At 35.1% G+C, this 19,146-nt stretch overlaps 1 protein-coding gene across 1 annotated transcript; it reads right to left on the bottom strand.

Annotated features, from left to right (window-relative positions):
* Positions 1-892: 892 nt before the first annotated feature.
* LOC143917755 (fatty acid synthase-like) lies at positions 893-18,220 on the bottom strand. Its single transcript, XM_077439335.1, has 40 exons — positions 18,174-18,220; positions 17,912-18,077; positions 17,635-17,827; positions 17,417-17,537; positions 17,141-17,344; positions 15,903-16,183; positions 15,634-15,776; positions 15,307-15,510; positions 15,029-15,218; positions 14,671-14,827; positions 14,429-14,598; positions 14,203-14,354; positions 13,091-13,274; positions 12,777-12,925; positions 12,524-12,708; positions 11,046-11,165; positions 10,867-10,976; positions 10,606-10,796; positions 8,909-9,078; positions 8,458-8,718; positions 8,254-8,374; positions 7,842-8,129; positions 7,551-7,772; positions 7,258-7,479; positions 7,031-7,186; positions 6,728-6,858; positions 6,488-6,638; positions 6,244-6,415; positions 6,060-6,172; positions 4,588-4,749; positions 4,300-4,505; positions 4,068-4,223; positions 3,736-3,987; positions 3,511-3,664; positions 3,228-3,435; positions 3,002-3,152; positions 2,214-2,382; positions 1,971-2,144; positions 1,685-1,787; positions 893-1,613 (listed from the first exon to the last, which is right to left on the bottom strand). Exons 1-40 carry the CDS (start codon positions 18,218-18,220, stop codon positions 1,084-1,086), a joined length of 7,239 nt encoding a protein of 2,412 aa, XP_077295461.1. The 3' UTR covers positions 893-1,083.
* Positions 18,221-19,146: the final 926 nt, after the last annotated feature.

Raw genomic sequence — 19,146 nt, 5'->3', positions numbered from 1 at the left:
CACAATGGTTCAAAACTAAAAATGAATAATTGATTTTCGATGCTTCGACATTTTAAGTAAGTAAGATTTGGTCAGTTATAAAGAAAAATGTGCCTTGTTGATCAGTGTTTACGTAATTCCATAGCGGTTGTTTGGCGTTAAAGTCAACGGCTACCTATACCGAACTACCAATGTTTGCTAAGATCAGATATCAATAATATTTTTTCTATGTGACGGATTTTGTTAACAGGAGGATCTTTAACATCCTATGGATTGATGCCTTAAAAGTTAAATCTCTTTTTGGTTCAATGTTAAAGTTAGTTTTTCGTTGAGGTTTTTTTTTGCTAGTTGAGATATTTGGCGTAATCAAAGGAGTTTCAGTGGTTGTAGTTGGTTAGTTTTTCGTTGAGGTTTTTTTTTGATAGTTGAGATATTTGGCGTAATCAAAGGAGTTTCAGTGGTTGGTTTCAGTTGGTCAGTAACTTTGGGAAGTTGCAATCCTTTAAGACGAGATATTTCAGTTTGACTTTACTACTGGGAATTTTTTTTTCTGTAATATTTTTGAAAAAAAATATTAATTATTACTATTAGTAATTTTTATAATGCGAAAGGTATAGAGTCCTTTCCTTTAGTTTTTTTTATTATTTTTGGCCTTTTTGATTGCATTTTCAACCTTAGAGTGTAATATTCTCAGACGTGATATTAGAATTTCTTCACTTATTTCTACTTCAGTACATTGTGAAATTTTTCTAATGTGCAATATATACATACATATATATGTATGTATTAGTTGAATGTTGGGATAATTTATTTAATGTTGAATACATTTACATAACTCAATAATAATAATTTGTATTTGTAATGGATGTAAATTGTTTTTATGAAAGCGGATATGGTCAAAAAAAGTTCAATTAACTAGCACCATTTATTTTGTAGTAATAAAATCGAATTTAACATATATTTGTTGATTCACATAAAATATTAAAAATTCATATAAAAAATTCACACGGTATAAAAACATAAAACTAAGTATAAGGTTTCTAAATATTAAGAATATGCTTTGATTATTTGTACAAACTACATTCGTTGATTTTATAGGATACTTTAAAAATGGTTTTTTTCCTGATCCGCCAAACATTTGTTAATGATATTGGCACAGTCCTTATTTTCGAGTATTGTCACGTGATTTCCTTCCAGCAGATGCGTTTGTATCGGCTGCTGTACGTATTTCTGCAGACAGTACTGCTCGTCAGTTACTACACCAATAGGATAATCCTTCGTCCTCAGCAGGATGACTTGTGACTTCAATTTGTAACTTACGGTATCGTCGTATGCCAATATAGAGAGAACTCGACCAAATACGGCTTTCGCCATACCTTTCTGATACTGCTTCGAGTACTTTACGCTTTCTGGAACATGCTTTAATAAGCACTCTATTTTACTGTCCCACGTGTCGATTGCCGAAAGGGCAGTGTATAACGGTTTCTTGTCCATTTTTGGAGCTATGAGGTCCATGATGTGGCATAGGTAAGAGTCTTGCATGATATTCATCTTCGACGTGTCAAAATTTACCTTGGCCATTTTTGGCAAAACGTCTGGTGAGCCGTCAATGCAAAATATGCGTCCAATGTAACCTAAGAACGTAAAAACTTGTCAAATTATTTGAATATAAGAAATATTACATAACACACCAGGTTAGACGAACCATATTTTTCTAAGATATTAGCAACCTCTAATGCTATGATGACGCCGAAAGAATATCCCAACAGTGTGAACTTGCCTCCAGGACTCAAACGAGATCTGACGATCTAAAATCATTGAGAATAAAAATATTATTCATTGTTTCCTTGTTTAGTCGAGTTTCATTGTTGATGATGGACACTATTTTATCTGAGAAATTTGTTATATAAGATGTAAGGATTTCAAGTTTTATTTATAAATCATTAAAATTCTAGAAAAGTGTGTAAAATACTGAAATATGCAAAACCAACCTGGAAAAGTCTGTTAGCGGTCTCTTTAATGGTCTCATCAGGATGTTCATATCCTAATTGTAAGACGGTGGCTTGACATTTGAGTCTCTTGCTGATAGATTCCAGTGTTGTCGCCATTCCCTCAACGCCGGGTATCATAAACAGGGTCATGTCTAATTTGCCCTCAAGATCGATCTGAAATTAATATATTAATATTAAAGGCGTTCCTTTAGAAATTATAAGTATTTTGGTATATACGCTTACTTCTTTCCCATCGTTGAACAAAGTCGACATGTTGATGAAGGGTTCGGACGCTGGGATCTCGTCTCCCAAATTCCTCATCAATATTTTGAATCCTGTCATACCCTCCGAGGACTTGGTGTCAGCAAAACTGCTAGCACCTACTTCCCGTTCTGCCGTCAATTCCAACAATCTGAAAACAAAACCAGACTTATAATATGAAGAGTTGTAAATGTTATTTCAATTAACCGTATGAATGCTGACCTTTAATCAACCTTTTGAATTAAATTTTGCATATACAAAGTAAAAAAGAATACTATCTGCTAAACCTTCAAAGGTAGCATTGAAAAAAATGAATTGAACATTGGTCGTGTGATCCATGTCATTCATTTGTCAACGTTTATAAAGACTCGCTTACACAGGAATTTCTGAATTTATAACCATATAAAAATTCCTAACTGCTGTGTATTTTAAATTGTGACGTGGAATTTATAATAGATTGAGAGCTTTACATTTTAACAACAATGATAGAGATGGAACTATTTTTGGAAAAATACATTAATTAATAGACTTCTTTTCTTTATTTTATGTTGTTGCAAGATATATTAGAGAGTCTAAGCACACCTTTACAAAACTCGAAATTTTCGACGGTAGGTATCTAGGATTTTTTTGGATTAGCTACAATTTTTATACCTGCTTTCTATTGGATTTCTAAATAATTCTACTTGGAAATGTTGGCGAAATTTTCAGAGTGGTGGGCTTTCAATAATAATACGATAGAACTCAAAAGGTTAAGCACAACTACGTCATACCTGGAGAACGAGAGCGTCCTGATATCTTGTGCCGTCAGGAAGATTTCAAACTCTCTTTCAAGACTCTGCTTAATTTCTACGGCCATCATAGAGTCCATACCCAATTCGGCCAATGTCGCTTGCATTGAAATTGTCCTAAGATCCTTAATGCCTAAATAAGCCAGGGTTAGTATATTCAGATGCATTTAAATTTTTTTTAAATTATACTATAGGTATGTTTTATTACCCATAATAGTAGATACAGTATCAACAATGGTACCACAGCCTGATCCACCGGCTTTCTTTTCGGCGACAACCATTGAACAGAGTACTGGATATTTGCGATGTCTGAGGAACTGATCTAGTACTCGAAGGCAATTGGAAATTTTCTGTTGAAGTGTGCCACCGATTTCCAATTCAACGTGCTCTTCTTGCAAATCCGCTATCAGTCCAACCTAAATAAGTATAACATCTGATATCAAACATATCCAAATTTAGACTTTTTTTAGAAAAAAAAACACGTGTATTACCTCTCCTATTGCACCCCATTCAACGGCAAGTGCTGGAAGACCTGCTTTCAATCGTTCTTCACAGATTCTTTCCATCACTGAATTAGCCATACCATAGTTGGTCTGACCAGCGTTACCTCTACCGCATACGACACTTGAGAATATCACGAAGTCTCTGCAAACAAATCCAATATTATAATGTAAAACTTCTACATAAAGTTTCATCGTATGCAAAATCTGGCTTACGTTAAACGAGGACACAACTTTCTGGATTCCGCGTCGAGGAATTTAGTGGCCCGAGCTTTGGGTGCAAACGATTGCTTGAATGTCTCGGGCGTTTGATTTTCGAACAATGCATCTTTCAAAATAACGGCCAAATTAAAGATAGCCTTAACGGGTCCTAATGTGTTGGCCGTCTTCAATAAATTGACACAGCCCTCTCTTGTTGATATATCGTCGGTGCATACTTTAATATTGACTCCATAGCTCGTCCAAGCTCTGAAATCCAAAAAGTGATAATCATATTACATAAATATATCGTACAACGATAATATAAAAATATTGAAAAAATAAATAACCGTAATCTCATGGCCTGGTATCCATTGGAAAGACCTCTTCTGGAGTTGATGACAACTTTTCTAGCGCCTTGCATTACAAGCCAATCAATTAGCTCCAAGCCAAAGCCTCCGAGACCGCCAACTACAACGTACACGTCTTCATAAAAGCATTTATATCTGTAAATTAAAGCATAAAATTGAATCACTTACTATGAATAATTTGTTACCAAAAATAATTTGCACTAAATTTTACCTGGGAATTGCGTTGATTTTAATGAATGCGGGTTTTGCACCTTTGTCAGGTTCCTCATCTCTGATTTTGATTAAAACTTTGCCCATGTGCTTACCACCTGCCATGTATCTAAAACATTTTTCAATCTCATCTGTGTTGAAGACTACTCTGCAGATAGGTTTCACCGAACCGTTTACGAGACCTTCGAATATCAAATTGCTCAATTCCTGTTTGAAATACACAAAACAATTATGTAAAGGTATGTATATTAATTATAAACTTATTAAAAAAATAGAAATATTTGTTTACTTTTCTACTGTCAGAATATTTGTCGAAAAGGAAGTCCAACATGATACCGTGCATGGATGCGTCTTTCAACAAAAACTCCATGCCCACATTAGTATTGTTGACGATGTCCACTTTTCCAATTTCCAAAAAACGTCCTCTTTTTCCAAGACAACGAACTGAAGCCTATGAACATCAAATATGTATGTATTTGAGTATTGAAAAACTTGTACATATGTACATATATACATACATATGTAGGGCACAAAATGGAATTTTTCACGAAAGGGGGGGGCGCTCGATAATTTAGATTATTTTTTATTTTATTATTATACATTATACCTACATATAAACATATTAGAGCTTGGACTAGACATTTTGTCACCTACGGAAAAATTTGCGCCCCTATGTAATTTTTTTTTAAATATAATAAGTATTTCTTAAACAAAAATAAGATATCACACATGTAATACTCAAGGGAGCATTTAATTTTTATTTAATTGGGAGGTGACAGATGATTCGGACTTTATAAATATAACTAAAATATGAGCTAATATATTTTTATGATTAGAATACATATGTTCATTTCAAAATATTATGATTTTTTTTCTGATGTTTGAGAAAGCCTAGTGTAGAATAAAAAATAAATGGGCCACTGTTCGAAGAAGAATATTTTCATATGTATATATGTACATGTATGTATGTATTCATAATAAATTGACAGTTTTATTTGTGATGAATCAGGGTTTCTCAAACTAATCATTACTGATTTTCTCATCAGAGGAACTTGCAAGGCTGAGCAGTTATTCAATTTTGGTTCCTTAGTAATTTAGTTCAAACAAGAAAGACGAAAAGTTAATAAAAAAAAAATTAGTTCGGTGACAGACTTGTTGCAAGCTCATAGAAATACTGATCAAAACCGTAACTTTAGCCGACATACATAAATACATGGAATCATAAAACCCTCGAATTGAATAGAATCTGGAATCCGTTATTTTCAAGTACTATTAGTACACTCAGCTTGTTAAAAACACAATAATAGTTTAACTGGTTCTCGGCTAGAGATGAATGCCTTTAGCGAAATTGAAACGTAAAGCATTTTACTTGCAGTCAAAAATTGTGATATTGGCATTTTATTTTCCGCAATAATTATTTCATTTAATTTTTTTTCAAAACATACGAAAGGGTAAGGAAATTTTGAAATTTTTACGAGAGGGACAGCTATGTATTTGGATTTCAAGCCCTGTCTGGATGTATGTACATATTATATTAGGTGTTTCACAAGTTATCATCAATTTCTATGTATGTCCATTTTTGAACTTGTATCGAATTTTACGTTTGTGGATGCTGGAATAATTCAAGTTTTTCCTATCAAGATCATTTATGTAAACCAAGAACTTAATATTTTATACGAATAGGATTTATTGTATTTCCAGGTGCTCAATTTCGAGTTTCCACCTGAAGGGCAGACTTTTAGGTATGGCAGTTGTTCTTACCAGAAGCTTGTCATCAGCTAACGAGTTTAGAACTATGTCTACTCCTTTACCTTCCGTTTGAAACATAATCATTTCTTCAAAAGAAGTGTCACGAGAGTTCCCAATACAGTCATCTGCAAACAAAGATGCAGGTTTAACGAAACACAAATTCCACTACTAAAACCTATCAGGGATCTCCACATACCTGTAAGTTGAGGATAGAGCATTTTGATGGCAGCTCTCTTCTCTGGAGTACCGACTGTAGTGAAAACCTTGCAACCATAATAAAGACACACGTTGATTGCGGCCTGACCAACTCCTCCAGTACCTGCGTGGATCAAAACACTCTCTCCAGGTTGCATATGAGCAACCATCATCTATACAAGAAAATCAGACAAGTTTAGCACTAAATTTAACAATAAACAAATGACAAATACGAAGTTATTTACCAGTGCGTATAAGACCGTGGAGTAGCAGATGGGGATAGTTGCAGCATCTTCCATAGTCCAAGCATCAGGTATGGGCCAATACATGAAGTCATCAGTTTTCACCACGTTAGCTAAACCTTTGCTCGCAACCAGACCCATGATACGCAGTCCACTACAAAAATTCCATATATGTAATTACGCATTGTCGTGAAGATTGGTATCCAACATTATACAAATATGTATGTAATGAAGCATACGAACTCCTTGGTTTTGCCTGCAAACTCTAATCCTTGCACACACTCTTGATTAAGTCTACCCCTGGCCACAGTTTCCACAGGTATCCTACCAGTGGCTGTCATGATGTCACGGAAGTTCATAGCTGAATAGTATACCTTATAATCAAAATATGTAAATCAATATTTTCAATTAAAATACATTTTTTATAATGAACCCACATGGATAGAAATATATTTGTTTTTTTATGAAACGCCCAAATTAGTGCGCAAAGCACGCATCGTGACACCGTGAAAGCACGCGTTATATCCTAATTTGAAAGCCTCTTACATGAAACACATTATTTTCTTTGTGTATGTTCAAATCTCCTTCTATCCACCGTAGACTGGAAAGATCACCTCTGGTAGTAACGTTAACGTATGCGTGGTCTACTGGGAAATTTTGGAGTTCCTCGAGTACTGAATGGCGATAAGTACCCCATTGACCCTATAAAATGACAAAAAATTCAAAAACGAGTATTTTTTTATATAATCATCCGGTGGTTTATGTTGACTTACGTCTTTGAAGACATTCATTGATAATTCTTTGTCTATTTGGGCCTCGTACAGTGGATTGTCGGGATCAAAACGGGGTGCTTTAGGATCCATAATGGTGACGCAGTTCACAACTTCACCGCCAGGCTCTCGGCGAAGGCAATTAACGAGACCCAGAATTCCGTTCAACTTTTCATTTTCCGCAAACAGCATGAGCTTTATACTTTCCTTCATATTTTCCTTCACCTGATATATCAGAAACATTAAACAATGCACGTTGTAAATATCCTTCGTATTAGACTGTGCACAAGACATACCTCATCTATCCAAATGAATCGTTCATCAGATTCCTTGATCTGAATGAACTTAGCAGGCCTAGGATTGATTTTTTTCCTCAAAAGCACAAAAGTCTCGGTACCAGTTTTCATAGCAGTGATGATGGCAATGTTTTTATACCGATCTTTAACAACAAACGAAGCATTTTCTCTAGAAATGACGAATGCTTTTTCTTTCAAACAGTTGAATGCTTGTTCCAGAACCTGAAACAACAGAAACTGTGTCCAAATCTATCACTTAATAGTATATTAGCCTTAAAAATTCTAGAATACCTCATCTCGTTCCATTAATTTTGAGCCAACGAAGAGAAGTGCGTTTGTTTCACCAGTTAGCTTCTTGTTTTCCACCGTTACATTGACACCTAGATCAAGATTTTCCTCTGCAATCACCAATAATTCGGCTTGGAGCAAAGGCGTATCTTCCAAAGCATCTCTGATGAATGTTATCAGAGGTTCAGTGCCGGGCTCAGTGGCAGAATCAATTAGCTCGATCGATTTCACTTTGATGCCTTGCACGTTCTCCAAAGCTATTTGAACGTCAGCTCGAACGATATCTCTTACCTAAATATATGTACATATTTTACACATGAACATATGTATGTATGTATGCAATCACAGTATGCATATATGTGTGAAAAAGATTCACATGAATTTTATATGATGTGGTGTGTTTTAATCTCCTTACCGTCATGTTATTTTTAGGGAAATTCGGAATGAAATCATATTTTTCTAGCACTGGAATTCCAAGTGGGTTCCTCTTTGTGATAGGTGAGGCAACAAGACCTCGTACTTCTATTCCACCGGATCTAACACAAAACAAATAACATTATATGTACATACACCATATGTACATTTGTATATATGTATATTTATAACTAAAATTGGTTACCTAATGATATTGTTTTCATTGTAAACAATAACCGGCAAACATTTGATGTCGTTATCAGGAATGGCGGATATCATAGCATAGTGTTTACTATAATCAATGCTCAATTTTTCAATTCTTGTTGGTACGTAAAGTCCTCTAGAATCGATTCCGACGATTTTAATTTGCATCATCGTGTCCATGAATGTGACCCAGTTATTCTGCCAGCGCAAAAGGCCACGAGTTCCATCGACATTACAAGAATGAAGTCCTCGGAATAAACCACTGAAAAGGCATGTGGAAGTTTTACATATTGATATAATTGTGAGAATATAATTAATTGTTCTAGTGGATCTTGCTTATATAAATCGGCAAAAGTCTGTATATACAGTTTGAGCATTCGACATCAACAGTTGGACTTACTCATTGGATAATCGGGCGTTGAAGGAGAAAAATAGCGTGAAAAGTTACGTACGAGTAGTTGTAGCCTCTGAGTCTCATTTCTTTGTAGAAATCTTTGGTGGATACATTTCTGACGAACGGTCCAGTACATTCAGCTGGTTCTTCTAGTTGCCTGTAGTCTTGAAAGACGTCCTTTTTAGCGAATACTTTTCCCGTGACGATTGCTGTATTACTTTCGACGATCTGTGAAATAAACCATAGTGGAAAGGAAGTCACCATTAGAATATTTCTACAGTTTTAGAGAGCATACAAAGTTTGAACGTATTTGTATGTATGTAGAGCAGTGGTTCTCAGGCGAAATTTTACCGTGGCCGCACAGGTGATAATAGTGGTCCCATGGAAATGTCTGGTGGCCGCACCAAATTTAATCAAATAAATTAAAGTTACAAAAAAAGTGGATCAATTTATTTATAAAATAAAAGAAATTTTAGCATTTTGGTATCTATTTATTTAATAATAATGCAAATGGAAATTGCTCAATACTCCTTTCTTCCAATGAAAGCCGCATTGCTGCTTCTAAGTTTGCGTCTGTCAGCTGGTTTCTAAATTTGTTTTTAATAAAGTGCATTACACTGAATGATCTTTCGCAATATACGGTAGTGGGAAAAATAGACAATATTAATAAAGCAATTGTTGCCAAATCTTTATATTGGTTTGTTTCATTGTCAACGTATATTTCCGACCAAAATTTTTGAACCGAAATATTATTTAAATGGTTATTAAGTACTTGATCATGACTAATTTCTAATAAAGCATATTTTACGTTAGCCCAGTTAATTAATCTCAATACTGAAAATGGTTTTAATCAATTATGTAGTACTATGAAATTTTCATTTGTCATCATAATAAAAGGGGAAGATACAAAAGAAACAGTTTTAAAAAAATTCAATTCTTCGAACCTTTTATCAAGTTCCAGATTCAGAGATTTAAGACACTCTATTATTTTAAATTTTAATTTTAATTTTGAAGTTGTGTCTGTCATATTATCTATCAAATCACTAACAGAAGATAAAATTGAAAAATTGTCATTTTCAACTTCTGTCACAAGGCTTCTCTCCATATATTTTAGTTTGTCAATGATGAGCATGGTTTCTATTATTGTTAAGTTACTTTTTTGTAGTTTTTAAAATATATTAATTTTTTTTTAAATATTAGTATTATTTACTATTAAGTCTCTGGTGGCCGCAGTAAAATCCACTAGTGGCCGCACTTGAGAACCACTGATGTAGAGTCAATCGAAGAACAATAATAATATTAGTAATATCATTTTACGTGTATGTAATGTACATATATAGCTGCACACCAAAAGCTGAATGATATAAAATCTCACTAGCATTTTATGGAAATTAAAGTTCTGACCATTTTTATATCGAGATCTATGTCACACACACACACACAAAAATATGAAAACTAAGTATGATATTTAAACTATCCAGTGTAGTATACTGGTCCACAGTGTAGTATAAGTCATCATACCACAATTTCTTCAGTTTGCACAGTACGCAGTATGAAAGTTTTGTGGATACTCAACGGAGGAAAGAATGATTAGTGCTTATGATTATGAGTGATATCATCATATATGTACATATAAATACACCTTAGCAACTAAAATATATAAAACCTTGCTAGAATTTAAGGGTAATAAACGGTTTTACCAAGTGTAATCAAGATTCTAATCATTTTTAGAAGAACACATGTAAAGAATCTGACCTCAAAGTTGCCACTTTTTTTCTGAATCGTAATCGTAAAGTCCAAGTCTCCTTCTTTTGGTATATTGGTAGCACGTTGGAAGCGAACATCCTCAAACACCACCGACACTTCCGTAAACAACTCGCCCATCATCATACCGAGAGTTTCCCAAACTAGAACCAAGTAGCCGGTGGCAGGATACAAATTGCGTCCTGAAAAAATACACAAGAAGTAAGATTGATGTATTAAAAAAATAAACAAAAAAAATCAATTAGAACTAACCGTCGATTACGTGGCCCGCCAAATACTCCATATTCTCGTTAGTTACAGTTACCTTCACTGTTCTTTCACCTGACTTCAGCTCCTGCTGGCCTCTGTACGAGATCACAAACCTGAAATTAAATTGCTTTCATTCGCTCATATAGGGTCATATAATAAGAATAGAAATAATAAAATCTCACCAATCTTCTTCGTGATCCCATTCAACCAGATGAGAAATTATTGGAGTTCCAATCGATACCGGAAGTTCTACTTTAGGGTAGAGGTTCGACAGACGAGGATTCAATCCTACTTCATACAATCTAGAAGAGGATAATTTGATGAACAAAAATCGATATTGTAAATCACTCTTATTGTAAATAAAAAGGTTTGTTTTCGTGTGATAGCTAACTAAAAAAACAGTTGTATGTTATTTTAGATTCTCACAATAGGATATAATGTGTAAAATCATTTATTTATTTTAATCTAAAAATCCTACAAGAGGGGGAAATCAAATAATATGGATTATGCTCTGAATAATAGAGTTTATATAACCTTTGCATAGTTTGATCCTAAAAGAATAAAGCCCCAGGGAGCTATTAAGGAACATCATCATTTACAGCCATTCGCCATCCACTGCTGGATGAAGGCCTCTCTAACACGCTTCCATTCGTCTCTGTTTTGCGCAACATTCATCCATCTCACTCCGCACATTTTCCTAATTTCGTTCACCCATCTTCCTTGCGGTCTTCCTTTTACCCTTTTGCATTCTCTCGGGTACCATTCAAGCACTTCTTTTGTCCACCTTTCATCCATCCTCCTAGCTACGTGACCCGCCCATTGCCATTTCAATCTCTTCACTCTATCCACTATGTCCACTACTCTTGTCATACTTCTCACCCACGTGTTCCGCATTCTGTCTTTCCTCGTTATGCCAAGCATACAGCGTTCCATGCTTCTTTGAGTGCATTGGATTTTATGTAGCATCTTGACGTTCAGTGTCCAAGTTTCACATCCATACGTCATCACTGGCAAAACATACATACATATATGTATGTATGTTAATTAAATATTATAGTCATAAATTACACATATTAGCCGGTAGTTTGGCTTAATGGTAGCGTATATGTTTAGCACCATGCGATCACTGGTTCGATCCACCAAAACTGCTGGTTAGATTTGGGGGTTTTGTGACTCCAAATCGATCGTTTCTCTATCAGAGTTTGCCAATTTAATCTGATCATTGTTAAAATGGTTTCTGAAATTGGCAAATAAATCCTTTCCTCTTGTTACAAAAAATCTTATGTATTATTGTGTATAATTTTTAAAAATTATGCACGAAATCTAAATCTATAGATGTCTCAATAATCATCTGTATTTATTATGTGTATAAATTGTAATAATTGTGCATAAAATCGAAAATCCATAGATGTCTCAATGGATTAATTGTGTACTTAATTAATTGTTAAAATTAATTCAATGGTCTTTGCGGCCGTATATATGTATGTAAAATAAATAAAAATGTCTGGCCGTATATTTTATGTATGGTTTCGAATTATGTAATGATTATGTATTAAAATATATATAATTTCTTGATGTGTATAGTACACTCGTCGCATTGGAGCGATCTGTAATGACGAGTGGACTTTGATTGATTGAATAAAATATAAAAGACACATACTGTCCAATAGATTGCAATAAGTATTCAATATTGTCATGGTGTCCACATTTAGTTAGAGCCACGTTGATGCACTTGTAGTTTAGAGATCTCCTCAGAATGGCTTGGAGCAGACCTTGCGGGGCAATTTCAATGGTGATTGCATTTTTATGGATCAATTTCGAAGTTTCTTCGAAGAGCACGGGACTCTACAATGTATTCACAAATGAATAATTTACAGGAACTTCTTCAATTTGAGGCAAAAAAGTCTCATTACCAGCATATTGTTTGTGTAGTAATCAGCAGATGAGTATTGAGCTGTATTTGCCATTTGCAAATGCTCCGGTACTGACGTGGAGACCCATTTAGAACTTCGTTTCCGAGGTTCTGGAATCACGCGATGCAGATACTTCAACAGAGTATGTCCTAGAAATAAATTATTCAGTATATACCAGTCGTCTTTAAGCTAGTGAAATTTTAATTCAAATTTAATTTTAATCAAAGTTAAATATTATGACATCAACATTACAAAATGTTTATGCATACAATATTTGTATAAGTCTCATTACCAGCATATGACGATTTAAATACCTGTTTCTGCAATATATCTCGAGTGGTAGGCGATGTTACAATAAGGTACCACATTGACCAAAATGCCTTGTCTCTGGAGATGCTGGGCGAATGCTTTAATGGATTCTGCAGGTCCTGAAATAGTGCTGGAGTCAGGACCATTGTGGCACGCAACTTCGATGTCAGGTGGACATAGGCTCTTCATCTGGATAATCGATTTCTTAAATTACTGATAAAAATTACTAATATTGTGCCCGATGAAATATCATCGCACGGGCTATGGCATATTGAGTTATTAATTAAATACAAAAATAAAAGAAATGTGTCGGTTTTGTGTTCGATCCTTATTGCGGTTTTTTTCATACCTTTAAAATATTATTAATTTAGTCTTTATATTTAACTGTATAATATGAAAAAAATGGTTCAAAACCGCGGTAAATCAAATAACCGTTATGTATGTATTTTTATATGGTGACGTAAGCAATTTCTAACCTGTGACAGACCTGTAATATAATGGGGTCTACGTGACTTGACAGAATGTTAAATGACAGAAAAAGCAAATATCGGAAGGCAAAGATCGAAAATCGAAAGATCTTAAGTCGAAAGATCAAAAAAAAATGGTGCATAGTAAACGGTACATACTCACTTAATTTGCGCGAGCAGGATACGTCACAGAGACCGAATATAATGATAGACCCGATGAAAATTTAATCGGATGTATTATAAGTAAAAAATGAACAAATGCGTGTCTGTGTCTGTGAATAGGTGCATAGCATGCTGTCACACTACTTTCAATGATAAAAAGCTTTCGTGCGCATGTGCTTAAGTATGAGAACGCGCCAACTCTTGATAACAATAATAGTGATAATTTAATAGGGTGTATTAAAAGTAAAAACTACCTACCTACCAACATATATACATATATACATATATACAATAAAAAAAATATTTAATTAATTAATTTAATTAATGTTCAATAGATGGCGCTAAATTCTCCGAGACTATTTTCCTAGAGGAAACATTGGTAGCAAACATAATATGTATATAGAAGTTTTTTCTTTGGTTATTATATTCGTACAAAAAAGAGGACAAGAACGTGTTAATAATTAAAATTACTTGTTTAATTAACTTACATCGTGGTATCCCAAGCTAACAGTAGCCATCGATCCTTTAATTATAGGTGTTTCAATACTGGCCATCCCTTTAGAATAAGCTACTAGGATCATTTGTTCAGTTGAGAGGCAACCGTCTGCGTAGGCACATCCAAGTTCACCGATACCGTGACCTGAGTATTCAAATACAGCATGATTAAATTGTGATATGAGTTTATTAAGTATTTGTGGAAGTTTTGGTGTGTACCGATTAAATGGTCAGCTTCGATCCCAATTTCTTTCAAAACATCGCACAGTCCTATTTGAATGGCGGCGATACCCACGAAAGAATGCAGGATGTTGTTGTAAATCTTCGGATTTGGGTCTGTTATAATACGAATGATATCAATGCCATTCGGGTGTAAGACTTGGTGACATCTAAAAAATCAGATTTATTTTTAATCAACATGAAGTTCTATACAGTTCTGTACTAATTACTAAAACACATACCGTTCGATGGCAGCAGCAAATACTGGAATCCTTAAAAGCATAGACCCCATGCCAGCCCACTGAGATCCCATGCCGCTGAACACAAACCAAATGGGACGCGTCATCATTGACAAGTATTGAACTTCTCGGCACACCCTGATAATGTCATTCTTGGGTCCTGAAAAATGTAACTCATGAAAAGTTAAAACCGACCGGTTTCCTAGACTCGTCTTAAGTCTCAACTTCTTTGGGGTGAATGAATGGTGTAACAAATAGGGTCCTCGAAAATAGTATCAGTAAGTAATATACATATGTACATACATATCTATTTACATATATTCGTGTATTAGAGATTTCAAACAGGTTTATTTTTACTCACTAAGTAACGTATATCCTCTGAAAGTGTGACCTGATATGTTCTCCTCGTGGATGCTATGAAAAAGACGAACGTATTCGGCGTCTACTTTTCTCGATTCCAGATCGTCTAAGATGCGATTGACAGCTGATTCTGTCCTTCCAGATATGCAGACCAGTCTGGGTAAATCGTCTTTTGGTGCGCCTCCGTTTACCTTTGTATTTTATTTTGGATTACTTTACTTGATTACTCTTAAAAGTCAAACCGTTCGCAAAGAAATTAACACTTCAAATATCACTGACCTTTGGCTTGGCGAAGCTCTTGAGCAGAACGTGAGCATTGGCTCCTCCGAAGCCGAAACTGTTAATTCCGACCATTCCACGATTCCATGGTGTCTTTTCGCAGACCACAGATATTCTACCATCCGAGAGAGCTGCAACACCTTCCCTGGGATTCTCGTAGTGCAAATTGGGCGGAATATAGCCAGAATCGTAGGCTAAGCACATCTGAAACATAAGAAAGAGTATACATATTTTGTAAGGACTAAGAGAGAGTAATTCAAACAAACAGACAGACAGACGAAAATTGTGAATTTAATACTTGGTATTTATTAAATATGTATACAATACCTTGATAATAGAGCAAAGACCAGAAGCAGGCTCACTATGCCCAAGATTTGACTTGATGGTTCCAATTTTCAACGGAGTAGTACGACCGGTACAGAATATTTCATCAAGAGCTATAAGCTCCTCAGGATCTCCCACTCTGGTACCTATAGTGAAAATAAAAAGAATAAATGCAATCGTTTCTTCCGATCAAATAAATGTGTTTGTAATTAACTTATACCCAGATTCAGCCACATTTAAACTTACTGACCCAAAATATATATTATGTAAACCTGTTCCATGGCTCTCGATGAACTCCAATTCGAGTGGGCTCACATTGCACTCCTTGTAGAATTCAGAGAATAGCATTTTTTGAACGTGTCCTGCAGGATAGGTAATGCCCTGCTCCTTGTACCCGTCGCAGTTGGTTTTGGCGTGCAGGATCTGAGCATAAACTCGTTTGGCATTCTTGGCTTTTTGAAGGAAAATGACGCTGACAGTTTCTGATCTGGCATATCCGCTGGCATCCTTATCAAAGGATTTGCAACGTCCTTCGGGTGAAAGAACACCCAATCTAAAACATACATATGTAGCCTTTTTCAGTGAAACGTTAAATAGGTGGTTCGTATTTCACACTGTGATGTCATAAAGGTGTCACAGTTTTCATAGTATCCATATAAACCGGTTTGATGTCACCTTATAAAACTAACCTACATAGCTATAAACATGAAAATATGAGCACCCAACAAACCACTTTTACAACTGAAGAGCTCCAATCTAGTATCGATTTGATCTTCTCCCTGAAAGTGAAAGCCCTCCGGATGATATTAAATAGTTGCTGTAGTAAAATCATTGCTGAGCCAGGAAAAAACTCCCCACTTCTTGTATGCCACAATGTAGGCTATTTACCTCTAAGCAACTTTTTATCAGCACATAAATCATGGCTTCCAAACTGGCTAAATCGGAAAAACCGACTTTTTAGGGGAATTTCAAATTTCTCTGAAAGCTTTTGATTTCTCTAAAAAATGAGCACGTCTTTGAACAACAAAAAAAGGGACAAAACTTAGCGGTTGCTTTGAGATTTAGTTATGGACGAGGACCAGGTCATAAATCGATAAAATATTATTGAGAGTAGTTTAATAACTTAAACAAAGCCACGGGAAACGGACATTTTGGTAAGGACGCAAAGAATCGAGAGGCTATTCAAACGAGAAGTAAAACTTTCTTACGACGAAAGTTACAACATAATGTAATGAACTATAGAGCCATCTGTCAACTATCAACTATTCCAAAACTTATATATATAAATATATATATATATATATATATATATATATATATATATAGAGAGAGAGAGAGAGAGAGAGAGAGAGAGAGAGAGAGAGATATATACGAGTATATAGAGATCTGTAGATATGGTAAATTATCGACCTACATATGTATGTATTGTTATAGAGCAAAACCATTTATCCTTAGAGAGCTACTGCATACAAAGGTGGAAATGATACACAAAAAGTTTTCAATTACAAACCTGGAAAACTGCAAAGATATGAATGGATTCAGACATAAATTGCAACCACCGACGATAGCCGATTCGCAATGTCCATCTCTGATAGCTCGGTAAGCATGTTCAACAGCATACAAAGAACTGGAACAGGCACTATCGATACTGTAAGATGGACCAGTGCATCCAAGCCAATAAGAAATCTGATTGGCCAAAATTGCACGACAACAACTGCAGAAAAAACACACAATTCAATACAAAAATAAAATAGATTCTTATGCATACAATATTCAAATAGCTCACCCGGTGATGCCGTAACCGTTCACCTGCATCTTTTCATATAGCCAAGTCTTTTCAGACTCGGAGAAGCAAGCTCCTATGATCACAGCCGTCTTGCTATCTTTTAATGTCTTCGGATTCACGCCTGAAATAAAACACAAATATGGTAGGAATGTACCGTTTCTTGCTAATATGTACTATATTTTATAATTGTAGTGGTTCATTGATGGATTTATCATTACCGGCGTCTACGATAGCTTCATAGGATTTCTCCAATAACAATCTGCACATGGGGTCCATGGTGTGAGCCCGTGTGGATTGTACACCGAAGAAAGAAGCGTCGAAACGATTAAGATGATTGATTTTTCCGGTGCGTTGGGGTATTTCCGGATGGGATAACTTCCAACGGCGATCATCGCCAGAGACTAGATCCACCTGGATACGATGATGGAAAAGTGGAAACGGAAAATCAATTGGTCCTAGGATAAAGTTATTTTAATAATTCACGTTTGCAAGTACCTTGTTGAATAGGTTTTCCCTGAGCTCTATGACATTGTCGGAATCGGGAAACATTCCAGCAATTCCACTGATGCAAATTTCGTCTCCCGGAAAAGGATGGGACAGACGATAACCAGAAGCAATGGATTCCGCTGATGTCTCATTGTATTTCGGTTTCGGTGACATTCTTCAAATTAAATAATATGACGCAATTTAAAATCTAAGTTTTTACTTCAAAGTACGAGGATTATAATATGTAGATGCCCTTTTGTTCCCTTATAACTTATTAAATTCACTTAAATGCAGGTGCAATACAGTCGACTGATTCATTGTTTTTCAAACTGGTGCCCGATACTTTACCCAATCATTTAATATTCATGTCAAAATTGTAAAAATTTGTGCCAAATATAAGCATTCATAAAAAAAATCCGATAAGCATAAACATCCGAAAGACATATTTTTTTATCAAGGAAAGTAAAAGTATTCTACGTATATTACCTGAGGTGATCAGACTCACTGATATCTGCTACACTACTGATTTCTTAACTGAGCTACTTAGCTTTTATGTGTCCTTCCTTTATATGCAATTAAATGCATTTTATATGCAAGTAAATGCAAATGCATTTTGCCATTTAAAATTTCATTATTCGTTTGTATGAAAATCAAGGCTGTGGAGTCGGATTCTGATCATAAAATAAAGTCGGAGTCGGTAAATTTTGAACCGACTCCACGGCCCTGATAAAAATGCAAAATATTCTCAAATAAATTCGCATTCAAATACGAGCTAATCTTGTATAATTATTTATTTATATAACATTAATGTATTTGTCAACTAGCCAAATTTTGGATTTCACTAAATTCTAGGCTAAAAATTACAATAAAAGTGGAGCTCTCATTATGAGAGCTCACCTATAGGGTGAAATTCAACAATTCAATTTGTGTGCAATTCTCCATTTCCAGATATTTCCTATTCAAGGTCACTGTCCGTTATTGAGATTTTTAATAGCCTTCGGAACTATCAGTTATCAAAATCTGACTCAACTGTGGATCTTCGCATACTATATAGGAGTGACTTCAAATTTTCGACTCATATTACAAATATGTGCTGTAAGGCTACCAAAATGCTTGGATTTGTTTTGCGCAATGCTCACTACTTCCAAGATCCAAGTATAATGGTGTTGCTTTATTGGTCGCTCGTCCGGAGCATATTAGAGTTTGGGTCTGTGATTTGGAGTCCCACTGAAATTAAATTCTCT

Source organism: Arctopsyche grandis, chromosome 10 (assembly GCF_051622035.1).
Source record: "Arctopsyche grandis isolate Sample6627 chromosome 10, ASM5162203v2, whole genome shotgun sequence".
Classification (NCBI taxonomy): domain Eukaryota; kingdom Metazoa; phylum Arthropoda; class Insecta; order Trichoptera; family Hydropsychidae; genus Arctopsyche; species Arctopsyche grandis.
This window is presented reverse-complemented; position numbering and strand designations above follow the sequence as displayed.

What these genes read in the sequence shown, in the direction of transcription:
- LOC143917755 (XM_077439335.1), bottom strand. Translation starts at nt 18,220, where the DNA reads ATGAATCAGTCGACTGTATTGCACCTGCATTTAAGTGAATTTAATAA. An exon ending in TTAGCTTGGGATACCACGAT is followed by an intron (nt 13,275 to 14,202) that starts GTAAGTTAATTA and finishes TCGATTATCCAG; the next exon opens with ATGAAGAGCCTATGTCCACC. An exon ending in CTCAGAGGCTACAACTACTC is followed by an intron (nt 8,719 to 8,908) that starts GTACGTAACTTT and finishes ATGCCTTTTCAG; the next exon opens with TGGTTTATTCCGAGGACTTC.